Source organism: Myripristis murdjan, chromosome 23 (assembly GCF_902150065.1).
Source record: "Myripristis murdjan chromosome 23, fMyrMur1.1, whole genome shotgun sequence".
NCBI classification, from domain to species: domain Eukaryota; kingdom Metazoa; phylum Chordata; class Actinopteri; order Holocentriformes; family Holocentridae; genus Myripristis; species Myripristis murdjan.
This window is the reverse complement of record NC_044002.1, coordinates 8,883,535-8,906,857: the sequence shown is the minus strand read 5'-3', so window position 1 is coordinate 8,906,857 and position 23,323 is coordinate 8,883,535. Positions and strand designations below refer to the sequence as shown.

The following is a 23,323-nucleotide window of genomic DNA, read 5'->3' as shown; positions in this document are numbered from 1 at the left end:
TATAAGACACAAGAGAGAATAACTGCTGTTGTTTTTATGTAACACCACAAGTCTGGAGGAGAAACCCACTTTAACTGTTTTCCTGCCTTTGGTATGTCGGAAACGTATCCACCTTTTAGGCTGGCAAAATGTAAAGCTCTACTTCACATTATGAAGCCAAAGTAAGGCAGGGTACATAAAAGACAAGGTGTTTTAAAGGCACTAAACAAACAAATTAATGCTCTTCTGTAAGCTTAATTGATTTTTCTTTGTATTAATGGTTGTTTGCCTTATGATGATGACCACCAAATGAATATTGTTGTTCATTAACCTTCAAGCACAACACCACTTCTTAACACAATGAGACAAGGAAAAAAAATCCTCCAAACCTACAACAACAACAGCAACAACAACGACTACTCCACAACTGATTTGTGCAGAGCGTTTCACCCATTTATAGGCGAGGCACCCTGCAAAATTTTTACGTCGTGGGCACCTCATCCAACCTACCCAAAGATGAAAAACTGTGAAAATCCTTTAGTTTTGACTGATTATTATCATCCTGTGGGTTTTTGTTTGGGCCTAACTGCTTGATGCACACACACAGAGGTTGGTGTGATCAGATGTCAGGTTCATCACCTCATACAGGAAGGAAGGTAAAGGTCAGGAGGACTGCCACTAATACGACTTGCAAGATGTCACAGCAACTGGAACGTGAATTCACTGAACGAGGTAAGCTGATGTTCCAGTTCTTCAAGCCTACATCCAAAGCTAACACTGTTAAAACTTGAATTTGACAAAATATGCCCATTTCTCATTTTTGTCGGAGAAATGTGCATCATAAAAGTAGAATTAAATTTGACTTTATTTACATTTAATAGTCGACTTCTTCCAGATATTTAGGCATTATGTATCTCCAAGTTGGAAATACATCAGAGCTTTCAGAAAAATTCACTGAATCCTAATGGAATTACCTGTCAGATGTTGAAGTGAACGCTATTTACAAGTCTGAAGATGGTACTCACAGTGCATATGACATGAGTGTGGCATCAGCTCAGCCATTTTGACGTGAGTGGCAGGTGAACACAGGTGTCACTGGTGACATTAATGAAGAGCCGGCCTCCTGCTGACTGGCTGGAGAGGCTCCGCGACGCTCAACTGGAACACAACCTTCATTCATCTCATTAGCAGCACCTGTGTTTACCTGCTCCTCCCGTCAAAATGGCTGCTGTGGAAGAGCTGTACTGGCAGCTGTAATCAGCTGGTGGTGAGACTGACAGGCTACGAGGTGCAGTCTGGCTGCTGCAGCGACAAGGGAGCAGCTAACCTTTAGTCCGACTGAAACACATTCACCTACATCATCGAGTCTCTGGCTGCAAGCCCGAATGGATACACTCAACCTGAAGACAGCAGCTGGCTTTACAAAACCAAACACTGTGACCGGGACGAGAAAGTAATAGGAAAAAATGTTATTCTTAATCTTCTAAATATGTGGCGGTGAAGGATTATTTTTACTTTTCTTGGAGGAAGTCGGCTGCATGCACTGAAGCTAAATGAGGCTAACTGAAGATCTGTGCTTAACAAAGACGAGCGTTTAGAGGATGAAAACCATCTCCTTTTGAAATATTGATCAATAAACCACAGGAAACAATGTTTCTGAAGACAAAGAGATCTATTTTAAGTGCAATGTACTTGGAAAGACAGTAATTACCTGAAGTTCATCATTTGACATCTCAAAAATAATTGAGAGACAGACTGTAAAAGTGTTGTCACTTCATCAAATAAGGCCTTAAATTACTCCCTGACTGATGAGAGGGGGTTTGCTAACAGTCACTCTAAAAGCTTAATGTCTATCAAATGGTGGATATCCTACTGTAGATGCAAACTCAGACTTTCTCATATGACGTTTGGGAACAAAAGCCTTCATTTCCAGCTGGATATTAAAGCAGGCATCATGTTGCAGGAGAGTTCAGGTTACATCAAAGGACAGCATTGTCTTCCAAGGAAACTGAGGAAACCTTTGTAGTCCTGGGCGCTTTTTACACTTTTTTTTTTTTTTTTTTTTTTTTTTTTTTTTTTAAAGTCGACTGATTCCGAAAGCCTGTTGAAATCTATGGCACTTCATAAAATGAAAATCAAATGCTGAAAGGTATACGGCAAACTCAAGAACACAATAACTTGACGGGAAATCAAAAAAGGGAACCAATATCAGGAGAGGTGTGTTCGCCATCGCAGCTGATAAGAGGAGGCAGCGAGTTGCTGTTGCCTCATTTCCTGTTTTGAGCAAGAGGTAGAAGAGATACCTAAGATACCTATTGATTACCCTGGCACCTTTGAGAGCAAACTATCTAATATCACCTACAGGCTGACAGAAAACACACACACACACACACACACACACACACACACACACACAGAGAGAGAGAGAGAGAGAGAGAGAGAGAGCTTTTCATGTCAGCTTATATTGAATTCAGGGGCAGTTCATTCCCCATGCTACTTCAGGGCATGAGATGGTGCTTTACACACACATACCATTAGCAGGTATGTGAAGTGTGAGTGTGGTTGAGGTGAGTGTGGGTGTGTGTGTGTGTGTGTGTGTGTGTGTGTGAGTGAGAGAGAGAGAGAGAGAGAGAGAGAGAGAGAGAGAGAGAGAGAGAGAGAGAGAGAGAGAGAGAGAGAGAATATTGCATGTGTGGGTGTCATAGGTGAGATCAGCTCAACCCCAGAGACAATTACAGTGCAAGGAGCATGGAGACCCTCAAAAGGCCAATTACATTTGTGCACAGAGAAATGAGGATCTATGTCTCTCTTTCTCTCTCACACTCTCTCTCCCTCTATCCCTCTCTCACTTTCTCTCTCTCTCTCCCTCTCTGTGAAGGTGCTGCTCTTTGCTGTAGGACCTCCAGGCTTTCACTCTGTGATTCACGTCTAATTCTGTCTCTCTGCTGAAGGAGCAGGGAAGCCCGTCCTGAGAATTAATTAGTCCACTCTACTGAAGGGTGTTGCCGATGTGTGTGTGTGTTTGCAAGTGCATGTGCATGTGTGTGAGTGTGTGCTCCGCAACATTATGTAAAACTCTGTAAGCCACCTGCTGGTCTAACATGCCTAGAATCTACAGTACATGCTGCTGATATTCCCATAAGGAGTCTCCGTCTCTTTCTCAGCTTTGGTTTGGTGTCTTAGTGCAAAAATAATCTATAAGAGAACCACAAATGTGTGTATATTTTGAAACTGACGGCGTGTGTGAATGGACTGCAAAAGAGAGAGAGAGTGAGAGAAGAGCGGGAGACTGACTACTTCAAAGACACAACTGAGTTTGTATGCTCATGTATGGCGAGGCACTTCAAAAGGATGCTCATGTTGTAATGTGCCTAAAGCACACACACACACACACACACACACACACACACACACACACTATATGCACATACATTCATCTATAAACAAAGCAGAACCCTTCCATCCCCCACATGGAAATGTAACAGATGTAGATGTAGTTGATTTGCATATGTGCTATAATGTATGTTCATACTGAGTGTCCATATATGAAATTTGCCTCCTTTTCATATATGGACAAACAGTCTTACATTTCTATATGTCTAACATACACAGATACATACGTCCTCCCCAGTTTACCATACAACCTTGTGGTTTTCACATATGCACAAACATAAGTTACACATACTATGTTCAACATATATGTGTGATGGATGTATATATCTATATGCACCACCCCCACCCCCACACAAACACACCAGACAGTGCCTGGATTCCCACAGGCCACCGTGTGCCCTCCAACATGACAGCGATCTCATTTTCACCTCGTATTCCCAGTCCCATCAAGAGGAAAATCCCATTCGCACATACTGAACAGACAATCCTGCACTGCATTCACAATCACAAATAAAGTGTTTCCTCCTCGCTCAATCGCACTTTTATTTCACATTCGTCACCCTCTGCCCGCTCACGTCTGTCTGCAGTGCAGTGAGAAACAGCTAAATCCAGAGTAGGTTTCATATGAGAGAGAAAAAGAAACAAACTAGTCACAAAATAGTCTCTTGCTGTGCTTGCTGGTTGGTATCACCATGTTCAAAATTCAAAATGCAAGTAAGTATGTAAACATCTGATCAAACATGTCATCCAAATATAAACTCCTCTTTTTATTTTTCAGTACAGGATCACAACATAATACTGAGTGACATATTATGAGAATTAAAAACCACAGCTTACTCAACAGAGGAGATTATATTATATGATGTGGCCCCGCAATAACCTTGGAAGTTTGGTGTGTTGATCAGATCTCACTCTCAACATCAGCTTCTTGTAAATCCATAATTGGCTGATCTAATTCTTGTTAAATTGCCTGGTGGGTTTCAGCATATTTTGCAAACACCTCCTCGTTACAAAACTCCTCGTTAGCAAGTTTGTTCATTTTAATACGCTGTAGTACCCCACAGCATGGGATTCAATCTCATTTGCATGCCAAGCCTACTGCTGCCTACAAACATAAACATCTAAAAATAGGTTTTATTTTCTGAACGGCTGCCCTCTGAAGAAGTCGGTGCACAGCAGCTAACAAGTCGGCAGCCAACACGTCCCACCTTCCGTAACCGTTCTGTAACTCGATACGGGCCTCTTCACAACTTCTGCAGGACTTTTAAATTGGAAAAAAGCTAGAGCTCTGCAGCTGGAAAGGCGACACTGGAGAGTTTTTAATACAGTTTCCACTTGTTCTGGATCCTGCAGGCTGTTCCTACAGAACTGAGCGAGAAAGTTAAATAACAGTCTGTTCAAAAACCCAAGCTCATAGTGCCTGCCAGAACGGAAAAAAACACTACAATAATTTGCTGAGATTCAGCTGCACTTCAGAAGATTAAGGTGAAAGTTGTGGTTTTGACGCAGAGGCTCCCTCCAGGACACAGAAATATGCATTCAATACAAGAAATCTAGCAGAGTACCTTTAGAAAAATATACAGAGTAAACACACTCAGGCAGAAACGCCCTAAAAGGAACAAGCATCAACTGGCACATTCAATAGGTCAGGGGGCCGCGGCTCCCATCACAGGACGTTATTTATCTTAGGGTCACGCTGACCTGTGATCCACAATATAACACATACATGGGTTGCTTTGATAGGAGGAGGGGTCTCTCTCTCTCTCTCACACACACACACACACACACACACACACAGGCAGTGCGGCTGACCCCACAGTTTCATTCACAGTCACCAATAATTAAAACCAGACACAAGTAATCAATAGTTGCACAATCCCCCTGGGATTCAGGAAGTGCATTGATTGAGTTTGATCATTGATCACTTGAGGGTTCACTGGTCAGTGACAGAGAGGAGGCCACGAGAAATACACAAGGAGTCTGCGTTGTGTTTGTTTTCATCACCAAATCGTTATCGTGCATGTTTTGTTGTGGAAATATTGAGCGTAAGGCAAAGATACAGTTAAGAGTTGTAGCTGTTCTCCTTGGCCCTTTGGGTTTCCCTGTTGAAATGTCCTATCTGTTTGTGGGACAGGGTGTAATGGTGTGTGTACAGGGGTGTTGTGACATTTCTGGGGCCACTGGTGGATATGGATGCAGGTCAGTGTGATTAAGCTGGAGTGGCTGCAGTAATGAATGGACTGGCTGTGCCTCTGCAGACTGTAGAGCCCAAGATTAATGCCTGCAATTTGTTTTAGACTAATTTATTAGTGTACTGCCTGCACACACACACACACACACACACACGCACACGCACACACACACGCACACACACACACACACACGCTCGCACACCAATGCATGGAGAAACACGTTTGAAATTGCATTCTATGCTATGTAAAACTGCCGCTAACAGAACACATATGCAATAAATTTTCAGCTGTGAGCAAAATAGAATAATTGCATTATTGCTACAACCTCTACGATCACTACAGCTATTACAACAATTACCACACACTCTTGCTTTTCTTGTTGTATTGCACCTCCAGACATAAATGTCCCTGACCTTCGACCCCTGTCATGAACTGACATGTCACTTGAGCAGGATGAGAGGGTGTGACACGCAGAGGAAGGAAGGCAGAGAAGGAAGAGACAATATATCTAACATGACAAATTTCTTATCACATCCCAGCGCCGTCTGCAACATGTAGGAGAACAGAACAAAACAAGAGACACAGATCACAATGCAGCCAGTTGAACGTGCTTTTCAGTTCAATCCAGCAACTGGCTCTCAGCTCAATGAGCTTTCTCTTGCTTCTCGATGGACGAGTGAAACAAAACAAGTACATTACCACACAATCCAATAACATTACATCTGACTGGAGTGACTTCCTGAATGGGAAATAACTTGTTGAATGGGAAATGCAGCCTACAGTTAATTAATACAACAGAACAGAACACAACAGAATAGAACAGAAAAACAGAAGAGAAGAGAAGAAAACAAAACCGAATCAAACAGAGAGAAGCAGTAGAAAAGAGTGAAATCACAGAAAAGAGAGAGAGAGAAAAGAGGCAGAATAGAACAGAACAGAATAGAGAGGAGAAAACTAGTATAATATAGGCTAATAAAAAGGAATAAAGAAAGTAGTAGAATAGAATAAAATAGAATAGAATAGAATAGAATAGAATAGAACAGACAGTTTGTAATATGGTCGGAAAACAGCAGCTGCTGCAGTCTATTTTCAGCCCACGTACATCTGCAGATGAGATCTATGTTACCTCCTACTCTACAGAGAATGATAACTTCATGAGGATCTGTGTGTGTGTGTGTGTGTGTGTGTGTGTGCGCGTGCGTGCGAGTGTGTCTCAGTAGCAGAACTTTTAAATAATTACACACACCCAGATACACACACAGCTTCCCGGCAGACCTCCCTCACCCATCAGAGCGGTCCTTCTCTTCTCTTCCGACGCTTAAACAATCTGTCCATGTGTCTCCCAGCCCACCACCTTAAATAGAGATGGAAACCTCCCTCCTCTGTCCTGAGCTGACTCCCTGAAACTTCTCCTCACACGAGACAAAAAGGTTTACAGTGGCTTTACAAGAAACACACCCCTGCCACCTCTCTAGGATTGGATGTTTTACTGATGTTCAACTGGACGCCTATAAAGTTTGGCAAACCTCAGAGCCTGGACTGCTCCAGGTTTAATTTCCAACCTTTTACCAAAGTCAACTTTTGATAAGAAAAGTCCTGAAGTAGGCACTCTCAAGTGACTCTCTCCTAAAGATTGACCTCGTTTCTCAACTTGAACATAAACTGTCACCTTTACAAGTCAGCATGATGACTGCTCTTCTCCACATTTAGTTACCTTAGCTAATTATCTGCTTTATCACTGTGGCAACATGATGCATTTTCCACAACATGGGGGAAGCCCCAAGACGCAGGGCCGCTATAGAGAAACGCTTGCAATGAAATATATGTGTGTTACATAAGAGACAAAGAGAAATAAGGGGAGGGAGGAAGAAACAGGAAGGTGAAGTAAGATGAAACCGAGCGTGGTCTCTTTAAAAGCCAATGCAAGGCGAGCTGGCTGACACAGAGACAGAGACTGACGTACAGACAGAAGAAAAAAAAGAGGGGGAAAAAAGAGAGTAAGAGAGTGAGGGAGGGAATCGAGATGTCCTCTGTTCTCTTAAATCAAACTGAGAGAAGTGGAGGTGGAAAAACGGCCGCAGTCTGCCTCACCGCTGCTGCTATTGATTTACACTGCAGCTATTCCAATCAGTCACAATCTGGAGAGCTACAAACAATCTGTGTGTGTGTGTGTGTGTGTGTGTGTGTATGCCTTCCTGAGGTAATTCTCCCTCCATAGTAAGTAAGTGACAGTGAGTCTTAGATCTCCACTTAACAACGCCCAGCCACAAATCCATCCGGCCCAGCATTGATTTAGCCCAGATCTGTAGCATTAGGGCTAGGAAACGTCAGCTCTGGATCTCTATCTACATGGGATAACTAATCCATACAGTGGAGTGAGATGGTCGATGCTTTTATAGATCTAGTGAGGAGGACTCCATTGATGAGCGTTAGAGCCACTGACTTAAAGCTGTGTAGCTGGGCATAAAACATCCTGCCTTTTAGTGCATCAGGCTGAACTGAATACATCTGAACGAGGCCGTTACTTCCAGGAAGCATACACTACACACTGAATGTCATATACAATGAGGTGTGCACAAAAGAGACAATGTAAGGCATGGCAGCTTTACTTATAGAGCACATTTCATAACAAAGAAACTCAGTGTGCTCTTCATTTTTCATAATAATAATAACAATAATAATAAAAAACAACATATACACAAATGACAACATATATCTATATATACCCACAATACCTATGCACACACATACACACTACAACAAAGGCCAGGAAGTTTTTGAGCTCAGCTTTAAATGTAGATACAGTTTTTGTAGATGGCAGCTCATCAGGCAGAGCATTAAAGAGGGCTGCTCCACAGTAACCAAGTGCACCTTTAGCAGCTCCTCATCTCACTCCTGCTACAGCCAGAGAGCCACAGTCTGAAGACCTGAGAGGTTTGAATAGTCAACGAGAAATATACCGGGCTGAACCATGTGCTGCCTAAAAAACCACTAGGAGGAATCTCAAGCGAATTCTCTGCTGAATGCAAAGCCAATGAAGTGATCCAAGTGTTGGAGTAATGTGATGGTGTTTTCTTGTACCGGCTGAGCTCTGTATCATGTACGATACATTCACCATATTCACATTACATTCTTTGCATTGCACTCTTACGTCATGCTGAAGATGGGATGCTCAACCTCTGTAAACAAAGCAACTATTACTGCATTATCCTCACAAGATGGTTTGGAAACTTCCACTTACTGGGTTTGCAAAGTTAGACTTGAGGTTTTATCGGATCCAATTTACATCCAGGATCCTGGTACACCCCACTGATCATATGGCTTGGTAGCGTGGTCATGTGCACTTCCTGCAAGGAAACTGGAACCCAGCACCAGATGAGCAGGACTAATGTCAAACTGCTGTGCTGTCTAGTTCTGCTTCTATGGATCACTTTGTACACCATATGGCAATGCTGGGATTATATTAAGCTGTGTGACATGTGACTTACTGACTATATGTACATTGATGCCAGCCTGTTATATTGGTGATTGGACTCATGTGATACATAACATCACTGCTGATAAGTTTGGGATGGTGTCTGTCTTTACCTCTGCCACCCAGAGTTAGTTTTGTTTGTTTGTAGGATATATTATGGATTTGCATTAAACTTACTGGGCCAAGTGGAGGGTGGCAGTGGGCGTGGCTTCACACAAAAATGCATGTCACTTCTGCATGGATTCACGCAAGATCTTGAAACTTTGTGGAGCGGTTGTTCACACTGTAAAGAAAGATCGATTCACTTTTCACACCAAGTAGCCAACAACAGTGTAGCGGTGAGCATGATTAAATTTTGGTGAATATCCAACATGTGGAACTGGCATGTGTTCATAGCTGCATAGTGTTGATGGACGTTTGTGCTCTACTGAGTGCTTTGTAGTTGTTTATGTGGACTGATGGAGAGCAGTTTTGCATGAAAACATCACAAAATCTAAACAGAGCTCTATTATATAGTGTGGGAACTGTTCTTGTCACTACTTGGTCTACCTTGCAAAACGGCCAAATATCTTTCCAGATTCTCACTATCCATTGTTTTTGTTCAGTGGGGAAGCGGTGAATGATACTGTTTTGTCAGGCGCCCTACATTTGGGAGAAATGCAAATACAGAATAAAAGGATAAAGAGCAATACAGTTGTGGGTATTATGCATTCAACAGAAGTTCAACGTGGGACACAGCAGTGTGATGCTGTTGTTTTGTAAGAGCACAATGGCTGCCGTGTGAATAGAGTGAATTGAGAAAGTAACACATTTACACACAATCACAGCAGGGAGCTGCAAAGAGCAGCCATGCCCCGACCACTGGCCACTGAGCAGCACCATGGGAGCTGCAGAGCGAGGGAGAAGGAAGCATTAGTCGTTCTTATTACACTCAGATCTCCACAGGCAGACTGAGCATTTGAGTCGGCGACCTTCATTATAAGCTTGTTTCTTCAATCACAACCACTGCTGAAGGTTGTTCCAAGGCTACTGTCTGAACATAAAGATATGAACAAAACCTATTAGAGTTTAATTTGTATCAGGCCAGGCATTTGCATCCTCCAGCTGTATTAAACGTTTGTTGAGTGTACATCAACGTAACGGTGGCTCTGAGGTCAATTCAACATGGCAAAAGCATTGGATACTGAGCTTGTTTTCCTCAGAATATGGAGCATGCAGTGCAGAGTCTTTGCTGCTCTGTTCCGGCTAAATATCATCTGGCAACTCATCAGGTTAGTTACAGCCAAGCCAAGTCTATCTTCATTATCCGCTATGCCACGGGGAAATTAGCCATGCTGGCGTGATGAAAATCATGATAAAACGATATCAATGGGCAACTCATCATGCTGAAAAGCAGGAAGAGGCATTGGCCAAAGTGATTTCAAAGCTTTTCTTTTTCCAGAGATGCACTGAAGACAGAACCTCGACCAGAGCTCAGGGTTGTTGCAAACCAAACATTTACACTGCTCAATGCTGCTGTTCATTACAAACACTTTTCAAACCATGCTGAGATTGAACAGCGCTCTGTTGTGTGACAAAGTGTGTGTGTGTGTGTGTGTGTGTGTGTGTGTACAACATCACGGCACTAGCAGGGAGTCATGGCTATATATGGTCTGGCAGAGGGCTGTGGTTTACCCTAAGAGACTTCTCCATGTTTCTATCTCCATCTCGCTCCCTTGCACTCTTTTCTCTTATTTTAAACAAATACTGAGCACCACTCACCGAGCTTTGGTGAAATAAACAAAGAGAAATTCAGTGTGAAGTCGACCACTCACACATATGCTCATTGACACATTTTCTTTTAATGGAGCAAAAAGAATGCATACACTGCTGACAAAAAATATCATCTATAATTCAAGACATTCAAAGTCACCTGCCCACAATTACTTGCACAAAGCATGGAAACACACTGGCAGGAGGACCGCCACGTTTATATGTCACTATAGTGTGTGTTTCACCATGGCAACCAGCCTACCATGTGAGTGTCTTGGGATGTATCAACAACAGCCTCTCCTCTGGGCCATGCATGTGCATTCCCTTACATGCCTTAGCTTGTGTCTGTGTGTGTGTGTGTGTGTGTGTGTGTGTGTGTGAGAGAGAGACCAAAAGAACACTGCTAGAAATGCTGGAGATGAAAGCTTCACATAGCGACAGCATCAATACTATATGAAGGAGAAAAAGACTGTGAGAGAAAGAAAGAGAGGCCACCCATACTGCAGAAAAATATTTCACATCTACATCAGAACTGGTTTATTGATATTATTTCCAATTACACAAAACTTGACAGAACTCAAAAAATACTTCCCACGCTGTGGATATACATTATTCCTCTAATGCGCCTGTCAGACAACATTTATCCACTACTGTATCCAAAATATCTTAAAATAAGTACATAAGAATAAAATATGTGTCAAGAGTATATTTTTGCAGCATGACTGAGGAATGCAGTGTTTGTATGTTGGACAGCTGCGTCTTCTCATGGCGGACGAGTCTCTCCCCCCCGCCCCCACCCACCTTTTTTTTTTCCCTCTTCTGAATGTAATAGACCTGTCAGCAGGACTGCCGCATCCCATTTAAACTGCTCAGACTGCAGGATCACACATCTGCTGCTGCAGCATCACACAGGTGAACACGACTCCCATAACTGCCATAGCATACAGCAGCCGCACCAAAGTCCAATGCACTTATAAAAATACACATATATATATATATATTCAAGGCATTTTGTTTTGACCTGCGTGGAGCAGCAGGGTGGGAGGGGCTTGTTGCAGCAGGACAACGGAAACAACTGTAAACGCAAATGGATAATGGGACAATAAATATGTAAATGTATGACACTTATTCAGAATAACTATTCACTGGCCAATAATGTTTTGCTATACTGTTCAATATGTGAAATGTTTTGCATGGTGCATCCACAGAGCAAGTCCACTTGAGGCTGCTGCTCAGATAACACCGGGCTGGACTCTCACTGCTGTGATGCAAGAACGGAGAAAACTGTTTGAAGTGTTGGGCCTGCTCGCTCTAGTGTTGACACTGTTTTTGACTTACTCCCAAGAAACATTAAAAATGATCAGAGCGTCGTTAGCAATGCTAAACAGCAAAGAGCTTTAAAGTGGCATTAAGTCATTTGTGGTTTTTATCGACTTCCATCAGCGACCAACACTAACAGTTTTCTGGCACAACTTAGGAGGGCTTGCACTGGACAGAAATGTAAAAGTCACTTTGTCATAATAGAGAAAAGTAAGCAAGCAAAATTAGAGCAGATACATAACAGAAATGTCTAGTTAAAAGGTAATATATCACCATGCTCAATACCATAATAATAATCTTGCTTTTCCAGTTGCTTTTTTGATTTTTTCAAGGTTTCAAGCCTTTAAAAGGAGGAGGTGGTTAGCTTTCGGTTGAAATTGTCTGCATACCTTAAATTTGTTGTCATTTTTCTCTATTTGAGAGATGTAAAGTTGTTGTAGGAGCAGAAAACTGAGCCTTTTTGCTCTGATTTCTGACACATTATTTGTGGATCATGGTATTGAATTTCAGTATTACAGAAATACTATGTCACCAAAACCGTGTCTGAGATGAAATGAAACTTTGATCCCCGCGGGGAAACTGAAGGTCAAAACACAATGCAAGTGTCAGCGCTCAGCTACGTCTATACGTTACTGGGTCAGCAACACACCGTCTGCGTCGACACAACGTATTCCTGCTGTTGAAGAGCGTGAAACCTGCCAGTGTCAAGTGTGAAATCGACACTAACCACCAGCTTTGTAACATCGAGTAAACATGTGCTTTAACTTGCCCTACTTTGGAAACTGTGCTGGGGCTGTGCGATGGAGAAGTAGTGCCTAATGCTCGAACAATGCTCCGACAAACCACAGCGATCCTTCAAGCCGGGACAGCCGTCATACAACAGCTACATATGGACTTGGTTTGTCTTCACACACAATGCTGGAATTCATACTCTGTAATGGCGTATATGATGAGTCATTTGTTTGATCTGTTTGTGCTTTGTTGGCCATGTCAGTGTGATGATGCATTATTTTCTAAAATGAGAAAGATGTGAAGTCGTACAAAGGGCGAGTGTATTCTTGTCTCAGCCCTGCTGCTGAAGGCCTCTTCAGGTCGACCTGAGAGGAGGCCACAGCCAACACAGCGTGTCCACCCATCACTCTGGCCTCTTCTCTAGGCAAATCTAGATAAATCGTTCAAATTGACTTCTAATGCATCTTTCACTGTCTGTCTTTTTCTCCGTCTATCTCACTCTCTAACTTACTCTCTCCATTTTCTTCCTCTTCCTCTTTTACTATATTTTGCATTGTCTCTTGCAAGTTTTTTCCATTCCAGTCACTCTCACACAAACACACACACACACAAACAAATGCACAAATGGGTGCACTCATATGCACCGCCAAGTACGGTTGTGTTCACACACAGCTGCATGCAATTACCCGCCACAAGAAGGTATTTAAAACATGAGACTCTCTGGCCTGTGCTATTTATCAGATCTATCAAAATAGCTCTTCCATGAGCCTATAAACCTGCCAAATGAGTGTGTGTGTGTTTGTGTGTGTGTGTGTGTGTAATACAACACAGCAAAACTGCAACAGAGAGCAACATCTCTCTGTCTTTATGGATTGCTCTCCTCGTTTGACTGACATCCCCTCTTCTTGTGTGTGTGTTTGTGTGTGTGTCCATGCATACAGTGTGTGGCATCTCACTTATGGTGCACTGGAGGGTTGAAAAATGTCATCTCTCTTAGTTCAACAACAAACAACTAGTTTCATCCCTCACCTCACCTCTGCATCTTGTCCTCTTTCTGTCCTGAATGTTATAAAAATTTGGGCTTTGCAAAGTGTCCTTGTCACCCAGGAAACTGAATATGTATGGGTTCACCTATTCGGTGCAGATGTACAGATACACAAAAGCCTCAAACACTCACATACAAGCACAAATACACCTCCTTTTTCCTCTATTTTCATCCACAAGTAGAGCTAAAATGAGTGCCGGGGCGGGTAAACAGTGCTGATGACAGCCAAGTAGAGGCACTCCTTGAATTATAGCCAGCCATGAAAACGCTGGAGGCCAAATCAAATATAATGAGTATTGTTTTTTTATGATTTATTCTCAGTTCAGCAAGCTTGTTTGTCACAACAGAGGTCCTAAAATGAGAAGAGAAAAAATTACTTCCAAATCCCAGGAAAAAAGGGTTCAGTCCTCTGCACAGGTTTACTCCGAGCGGCTGCTTACAAATTGCCACTCTCCACTCCAATTGGAAAGACAGAAACTCACTCAGTCTGGAAGGTTATTGCATTAGAGGTGATTAATTTACCACCAATTATGCCCACAGTGAATAAACATCCAGCACGTTTACAGACTTTAGTTTTCTTCCTCCTCACCAGGCACGACGAGGCGTTTGCTGCAGCAGAACGCGTCCGTTACAATCCAACCATGGAAGCGGCGCACACACCGCTCAGAGATCACGCTGCTAGTCTCCACTTTCACACAGTTGATCCACTTTTGCTGTCTCTACGTGCAGCTACAGTACAATCTGTTTAAAAATGATTGTATGCGAGGCAATGTGAGGCAACCATGTGTTTTTTTTAATTGCACATTAAAATAAAATCAATCAAATCAATGTGTATCTAATTATTTATGGATCTAGTGTATCTAGTTAATTAATTAAGTACCAGTTAATACAGTACACATGTAGACAGGTCAATAGGTTATGTGGCAAATGCTGTACCTTACCAAAGTTGCCTCCTTGAAATCTCAAGAAGCACAAATTTGGTATAGCAGGTAAAAAATAAATAAATAAATAAATAAAAACACTCCATCCTACCTTCATGACACTTTGCGATCGTGTCTGGTGTATTTCCCCTGTTCGTTCACATGGAGAGAGAGAGGTCGTTTGTACACATTAAAGGCCACGTTGAAACATTTGATATTACTTCACTTACCCCCTAAGTGGTATGTGATGCAGTAGCCATGCCACAGTTCAGAAATCCCCATAGCTTTCATTAAAAATAAACACCTAACTGCAGTTTTACTGTTGCTGACAATTAAGAAAATGCACATATGATTACCGAGTGCACACACATGATCTTTTTGCTAAAATGACTCACATTGTGGCTGTGTCTGTTCTGAGGTGTTACGTTCAAATAAACAGAAACCAAGACCAAGTGTCTTAAACCAAATCTTTGGCATTTAATCATCAGAGCCAATAACGTTATCAGTGTCCTGCAGGTTCCTATGGAGTCTGTGTCCTGTGTGTAGCTTCTATAGTTAAAATAATATGATGGCATTTTTTATTATTATTCATCTTCTAAACCACTTATCCTCACTAGGGTCGCAGGGGGGTGCTGGAGCCTATCCCAGCGCTCATAGGGCGCAAGGCAGTGAAACACCATGGACAGGTCGCCAGTCCATCGCAGGGCAGACAGACAAACACTGACATTCACACACACAGTCATACCTAGGGGCAATTTAGCTTCTCCAATCCACCTAACCTGCATGTCTTTGGACGGTGGGAGGAAACCGGAGTGCCCGGGGGAAACCCACGCAGACACAGGGAGAACATTCAAACTCCACACACAAAGGACCCTGGGTGGGAATCGAACCCAGGACCTTCTCACTGTGAGGCGACAGTGCTAATCACTGCACCACCGTGCCGCCCTTTATTATTATTATGACATCAAATATCTTGACTTTACTGGATTTAATGATTAAAAGCAAATGAATTAATTAAAAAATATTTCTGGGCATTTAAATTTTCATGCTTTTATGCTGGAGGCTGAATGCCCAACAGGGAATAATTTTTTATCTTTATTCTATCGCTATTTATCTTAATTTTTATTTTATCTTTATTTGTATATTTAACACATCAAAACATAGCCAAATTAGAATTAAAGATTTTTCACTTGTGCACTTGGTTAGTTTAGGTGGTTATTTTTAAAGACAGCTAACTAGGGGGATATCTAAACCACAGCAGGAGGCTAATAGTGAGCACTGGGGCCCTCGAGCAGGCATCCAGCACAATAAGAGATGAGAGGAGGAGAGCAGCACCACTGCCCTGCATACCGCATAAGAAGTGAAATAATATCACATATTTCAAACTGGGTGAACTTTCCCTTTAAAAAAAAAAAAAAAAATCATGTGAAAACCAAGTTCTTCAATTTGCCTTGCTTTGACCTCACACAGCCCACTGCAGCCCTCACTGTCCCGCTATCTGACATACATGATGGAGGCCAAAGGGGCCATGCTATGCCTTGCACACTGCCTTGTATAATTTCTTGCACCTATTTGAGCAACAGCCAAGCTCTGCTCTTGCCACTTTGTCCTTGAACACACACACACACACACACACACACACACACACACACACAGAAAGGGAGGGTGGCGTGCAGTTCCATCTGTGAATCCGCATTGTGCCTCGGGCCATTCAGCAGGTAATAAGCAGAGCTAAGGTACAATTGGTCCTCATACACAACAAGATGACTCTAGAGCCACACATCTGATTACATTGCTGTGACTGTGTTGCATAAAGCTGCTTTCAGGCCCTGCTCAGCGGGTGCCATGTGAAATCATATGAATGGTATTAGGTTACAATGAGAGGAGAGGCTTTTTCCAGCACTGGACCCACAAAGGAAGGGGGGGAAAAAGGTGTTATAGGTGTTGTTGTGCAGGAGCTACATCAGAAGCCACAGGTGTGTTGTGGTGTGTAGTGCCTCGCGAAGGAAACAAAGCGCCACGCAGTTTTACGCAGCTTTGCCGAGCTACAACACACCTGCAAATGCATAAAAAGTGACACGCTGAGTACAGAGGTAACAAATGGTTCTGCCCTGATTCACACGGAGCTGCCTCTAATCCGTCTGAGACATAATGGTGGAACGCAGCTCTGTGCAATTTTGAGAGCACGGGGTGTTTAAAGAGAAAAACAAGGACAGAACCCAGTCATAATGATGGCTTCTCGGTCTCACACTGACATGCGCACAGCCACGAGCATGTGCACAAATGTACGCACACACACACAGAGACAAGTAAACACACATACGCACACAACGCACACTCAGCCCGCCTGCTCCATCATTACAAATCCCCTCACTTAGATGGAGAAGTCGTCCTCTGAAAAGAGGTGTGGACAAACAAGGGCCAATTACAGACCAACATATAAATCTATGGTGAGCCACATGGAGAGAGGATGGAGACAGGCCTGCAGAGCACACACACATTGCAAGTGTGCTGTGTAATTACATATGCAAACAGCCCTGCAGTTTTACACATGCTATAAATACATGGCCAAGCTGCACTATAAAAAGGCCACTGTATACGCAGCGAAATGCACTGAAATGTATCCAGTGAAATATTGATCGCCCAGAGCCCGTAAGCAACACATTTAATGACCCAAATGGGTCAATTCTATGGTTATTAAGGACAAAACAGGACAGCGCCCACACAAAATCAAAGCACTGCTACACGCTACAAAACCTATAACCTCATACATAATGACTGTGTGTGTGTGTGTGTGCCTGAAAATGTGTGAACGAGAAAGACAGGGAACAGGGAGAGTCACACTGCTGCATGAATTATGCCATTATCTGTCCCTCTGCTTTGCTAAGAGCTGGTAAGAGGAGACTTGTACAAGTCCTAAAAGGTTTTTATGAAACACTATGAGTAAAGCTGACTGTTGCAGTGTTTAATGCACTCTTGTGGCAAACACTCCAGACGACATCCCAAAGCAGGCACAAATACAGGCGCAGGCAGTGAAAATCAACAGTGTGTGCATAGAAAAAAAAACAAAAAACACAACAACAGAAAAAAACACAGTCCCTTACTAAGCTTTGGAAATGTAACACACATTTTCCCAATTTTCATCAATTCATGGCATCTGAAATATGCAGTCTTTCCCCTTTCTCTCTCTCTCTCTCTATCACACACAGACACACACACACACACAGTCTGAGGCGACAGCAGCGTGGGAAAGGCCCTGTCGGTCTGGTAGACTTAGAGAGGAGAGGAGCAGCATGGGAAACTCCCACAGAGATCCTCATCTGGGACAGCGTGCATCCACAGTCGCTGTACTGCTTACCAAACAAAGACTGAGTGACACTGATCTCTGACTGGAGCGGGTAATTCTCAAAGAACTGGAAACATCTCTGGATGACAGGAGTGTCACCTGGCCTCCCAGAGTTCAGTGCAGCCACACCTGACGTGATGTCACTGTATTAACATCAGCTATTTTCCATATTCAATCCTTTATACATTGCAATGTATTCATACAGAGCTCTAATTATATACTATATACACTTTGAAAAATGCACATTTTAGGTTATGTCAAGGATGCCAATGAATTTTGAGTGAGTACTGAAGTATAAGAGGACACTAATTTAGGTAACAGCAGAGGTCTGGGAACGCCACCTCCGGCCACTCTGGAGTTATTTGCCCACCACGACAAGATGAAACTCAAACCTTGTTTACTCTTGACAAATGTCTTTTCCTTGAGATTAAGGAGTCAACATAGCTAATTGTTAAGTGGTACTGTTTTCTCCCGTGGTAAGCGACATCCTCAACTTATAACTTGTATCGACATCTCTATCTCTTCACATTTGTTTTCAATGGACTGCGCTTCCTCTGCGCCCAGACAGCAGCCAAATCCAATTTGTTTCTCAAATCTGATCTTCAAGGTTGATAAGTTTGTTCCTGTACGATCTGCCGGCCACCTGCTTTGATTTGTGAACACGTCTCTGTTGGTGCCGTTTCTATCCAGTTCCTCGGTTGTTACATGTGAATTTGTGGATGAGCGCGGATGTGGCCAGATGTGACTCCAGATGGGTTAAGTGACTGGATCTTCAATGCATCTTCAGTGCATCAACTCCTGCACATTCTCCTTTTTTTCTCTGTCTGAATACAACCAGATCAGCCAGTGCTCATTCACTTTACTGGGGAAATAGATTTCTCAGGTTATGATAGAGAGCAGGGTTGGGTCCAGAATAATAAACATCTCTACCTGACCATCAAATTTGCCTTTGTCAAAGTGAAACCTTAATGAGAGTGTGATACCAAGATTTTGTATGGATCACTGTGCTATTTGTGGTGTGAGGAACAAGACAGTTAAAGTAGTCACATCTGACAACTTGTATTTGGAGATACAATTCTACTATTATGCTCATTAGACTTGTCAAGTCCATGTTTCTTGATTTTCACTGAGACATTTATGCTTCCTCAATGAGAAAAACTACAGAGCTGAATCTATAAGATTTTACCAATACTCTTGCAATATCACAGCAACCAGAAATGCAAAAAAAAATTATAAAGTATGATAGAGCCACTATGAGCTAACTGAATAACATAAGCAGACCGCAAGTCCCTATAGGAATATTACAGGAACATAATAGTGATGTTTTTGTCTTATGCTTGGCAAGCTGTGTGAGGACACTTTCAGGGAGTCTGATACTGAATAAACCACAATAAACCAGCAATCTGCAGAGAGTTGTTTGCGGTTGGCTGTGATTAGCCGGTCATGTGATTGTGTTTATGCCTGCAGGAATGCCACAAACAGCATAAACAGGCTAATTTTAGCCCTAAACATGCCACCAGCCGGACAAAGGTTTGTTTGAATCACCCCCTTTCCCCCAGTCTGACCCGGCTCCCCCTCCGTCGCCCTGGATTACAACTGCAGCTCCACAGCTCAAAGCTTAGCATTATCCAGAAGGAAGGAGGGAGTCTCCCCAAACTGGAAAACATGTGTTTCCAAATCTGTGCAAAAAGTTTTCCATGAAGATGATATTCATTCATTCATATCTGCACTCAGTGGCCACTTCATTAGGTCCAGGGGGGGTCATTCTGTCCCCCTCATATATAAAATAGGGAGGACAAAAATTTGAAATACCTCTCAATATCATGGAGTCCAGTACAAGACCTCTGTAAACTACAACCTCACTAATAAACAGAATTAAATTTACACATTCTTAACAGTGTCAACAAAAACTGAACATTATAAACTAAAAGGTAGAATTGATGGCAGAGCTGCTGCACTGGGCTGCATTAGACTGTACAGGTGGACCTGATAAAGTGGACAGTGTGTTTTGGTCACTGGATATACACTTCTTCTACCCTTCTACACTATGGACAACATATCTGTAACACAATGTGAAATAAGTCTGGCCACTCAAAATACTACCCATATTTCAAATAAATGTTCCATAAATGTTGAAATAAATGGCCAAATATTTATATATTTTAAAACATGTATCACTAAACAAATTCTTAAGTATAAGTTATCTATTTATCATTTGCATTATTTCAATATGCTTCTTCTTACTTATTTACATATATTGTGTATTTACTTAATGAGTGTAATTACTGTTGGTTTGGATATTGCTGGTACAGGACGCATGCCTCCCTTCCTTCACTATTTTCTTTGTGTTGCTTTTATCTATTCTTTTGTGCTCTATCATGTGAAATTGTTTTTATGTGAAACTAATTGCCATCTTAACCAGGACTCGCTTCAAGAGGAGATCTTGTATCTAAATTGGACCTTCCTGGCTTAAAAAAAAAAAGAAAAGAAAAGAAAAAAAAACGATAAATAAAATAAAAACTTGTAATAATCCTTATTTCTGTGCTTGTATTGCCATCAACAACATAGCTATATTTCATTCTCTGCTGCAATGACCCACTTTCCCCACAGGAATCATTAAATTTTCACCAGCTAATTTCTAAAATATATTTTTAAAAGGATTTGTTTTTCCATAGGGTTTTGGGAGGTCTTTTTAATAAATCTGTGTCCCTAATTGGCCCAAACACTAGTTTCTGTACCAGCCCGATCACAGGAATAAGACCATCTGCAGTGTAAGCTGAGCTATAGATTAACATGCGCAGCACACAAACTCGTGACTTAAGGAATCAGTGTTAGTGAGCAGACTCCCAAACCAGGCGGGTCGTGGCTGCTGCTTCATCGACATTCTCCACGTCAAGCCACCTAAATTCTGCTGCTGATGAAAACGTGTGAGGGTGGCGTGGGGATTTCCCCTCTTTCTCTCTTTCTCTTCACTACATACCCATGCTCGCTCTCTCCATCTCCACCTCCCCACTTCCTCACACCGTCCTCTCTGTGGATCTACTATCCCTCCCTGCAGGCTCTCCACTACTCCTCCATTCACTCTCATCTCTCTCTCGCTGCTCTTCTTAATAAGCAAGACAGGAAGACAGACAGGGAGATTTCCAGGGAAGACATCCCTAAGTGGCTGAAAGACGCAGGCAACACACACAAAAGGTAGAGAGACACACGCACATGCAAAGTGAAGCCCATGAAATATGCATGCACACATGGATAGCACTGCACTGTGCTTGGCAGTGTATGACCCAGTTCACACGCAGCACAGGAGCGGACCACCGAGGAAAAGTCCACAGTCGTGGCAAATGGATTGAGCGACAGGCTTCATCCTAAAGAGAAACACTTGAAGCAGCAACATCAGTGGAGGGCTGCCTGAAAAGCGCTGACGTGTGGCTGAGGATGTGTCACTTCTAATTGATTTAAAAACAGTTTGGATGGATGTTTTCATAACCAAAGTCCTTGTATAAATATTAGTAATTGATGTGATACAACTAAGCCAAATATGCCAAAACAACACAAATACTGTAATCAATCACAGCCCTGGCTGCAGACTGCATGTGACTGACGCCAATCTTACACCCACTTCCTCTAAGACTGACAGCTGTTGACTGCCATTTCTGCAAATTGGTTAGCCCAGGCCTTGGTTCAGTGACCCATATCGCCATCAGGTTAACAACATCAGTCAGCGGTGGTAATTCGTTAATGTCATGTACTGAGGGGTTGCCTACCCTTAGCTTTGTTTATGGCACAGCAGTGTAGTGCAAAACATTTTACAGTGGTTACAGGAATCTAAATCAAGGCCTTGTTCACACAGGAGCAAGTCATTTTAGTGCTCAATCTCCACACTCAACACAATTCTTAACGAGAGCACCAAAAAGCAGTATCAAGTGCTGCTAGAAAAAAGTAGTGAGTCTACTATGCAAATGACCCAGGCTGTGTGTGTGTGTGTGTGGGGGGGGCTCGGAATGGGACTTGAAAACTGCTACTTGATGTGTAGTGATGTACAACAATCTCTAGGGGGTTCACTGTAAACAGACAAGCGAAAAAGACAAGAAGAGGAATGCTTCAAAACAGTGACAACATTACAAACTGAGGGTCAATTTGGTCAGACACTGAACCAAAGGGCTGTCTGTCAATATCCCCAAAAAATAAGTGGTAAATAAATGAAACAATAAAGTATATGTACAATGGAGGTCCCATTCACAATTATGCATTATCTGAAATCCAATTTAATATTTACCCTCAGAGAAGATATCTCAATGATAATACTGAAAATACAAGAGCAAGTTCTGTTATTCGTTCATACATGCAAGCATCATCAGTCTTCTAAATATCATATGTTATGTATGTATACAGAACATGTGCGACTGCAGTTAGTAAATTCAGTTGTCAAAGCCCAGGATGTTAAAGTGAACAGGGTCAAAAGCTAGTTTCCAGCTGGCTGCATGTGGCTGTCAGCACAATAAGAGCCTGGGTTAGGGCTGGATGATGCAACCAAAAAAATGCCATATCCTTGACAGAATACCTCGATATTGATCTTGTGAGGACTCTGGTGCTTTCATGAGATATTTACACACCTGAGAATTTCAACAAATAATCACATGCATCATGTCATGTTGGATATGATGACCAGGCAGGTAGAGACAAATAACTGAACAGCTTGAACCGTCTAACATGTTCAGAAAATTGTACTCCTTTACTGGAATGCAGCTTATTACAACACTTATGCACATCATCTCAAATCTCAGCTGACAAGCTAGCGATGAGCTATGTTTGAGCTGAGTGGCCGCTAGATCCAATGTTGAGTCACTGGGACCCTAGAGATGATGTACAGTACATCCACTTCTGATGACGTCAGCATCATCGTGCCGGGATCTGACACACGTGGGGTTTGGTGTATAAAGCAGCCTGACCCTGACCCGGGTCAAACCCCGTATCAGTGTGCCATGTCAAAGCAGCGTCTGTGATATCATGTGATACACTCACTGTACAGTTGCTGCTGATGGCCCTGCTGGCAAACCATGAGAGCATTTGTTGGATTCCTACTGACTTACAAAGGAAGAGTGGATGGAGACGTGGAATGTGCTGCCTGGAGAGAATGTGAGTGGGTGTGGAGACGTCTGTGGAAAAGGT

The 23,323-nt window shown here is 42.5% G+C and overlaps 1 protein-coding gene across 4 annotated transcripts in view; it reads right to left on the bottom strand.

The window, feature by feature from the left end:
• The window catches only part of anks1b (ankyrin repeat and sterile alpha motif domain containing 1B), a 235,720-nt gene that overhangs the window by 183,814 nt on the left and 28,583 nt on the right, over positions 1-23,323 (bottom strand). Inside the window, exon 1 of one of the 4 annotated variants that reach the window (XM_030045585.1) lies at positions 1,005-1,032. The exons of the other annotated variants lie outside the window; for them this stretch is intronic. Coding sequence (XP_029901445.1) covers positions 1,005-1,018 — 14 coding nt within the window. The 5' untranslated portion in view covers positions 1,019-1,032. Of the gene's footprint in view, positions 1-1,004; positions 1,033-23,323 lie in introns of those variants that run through there. 4 annotated transcript variants of the gene reach the window in all.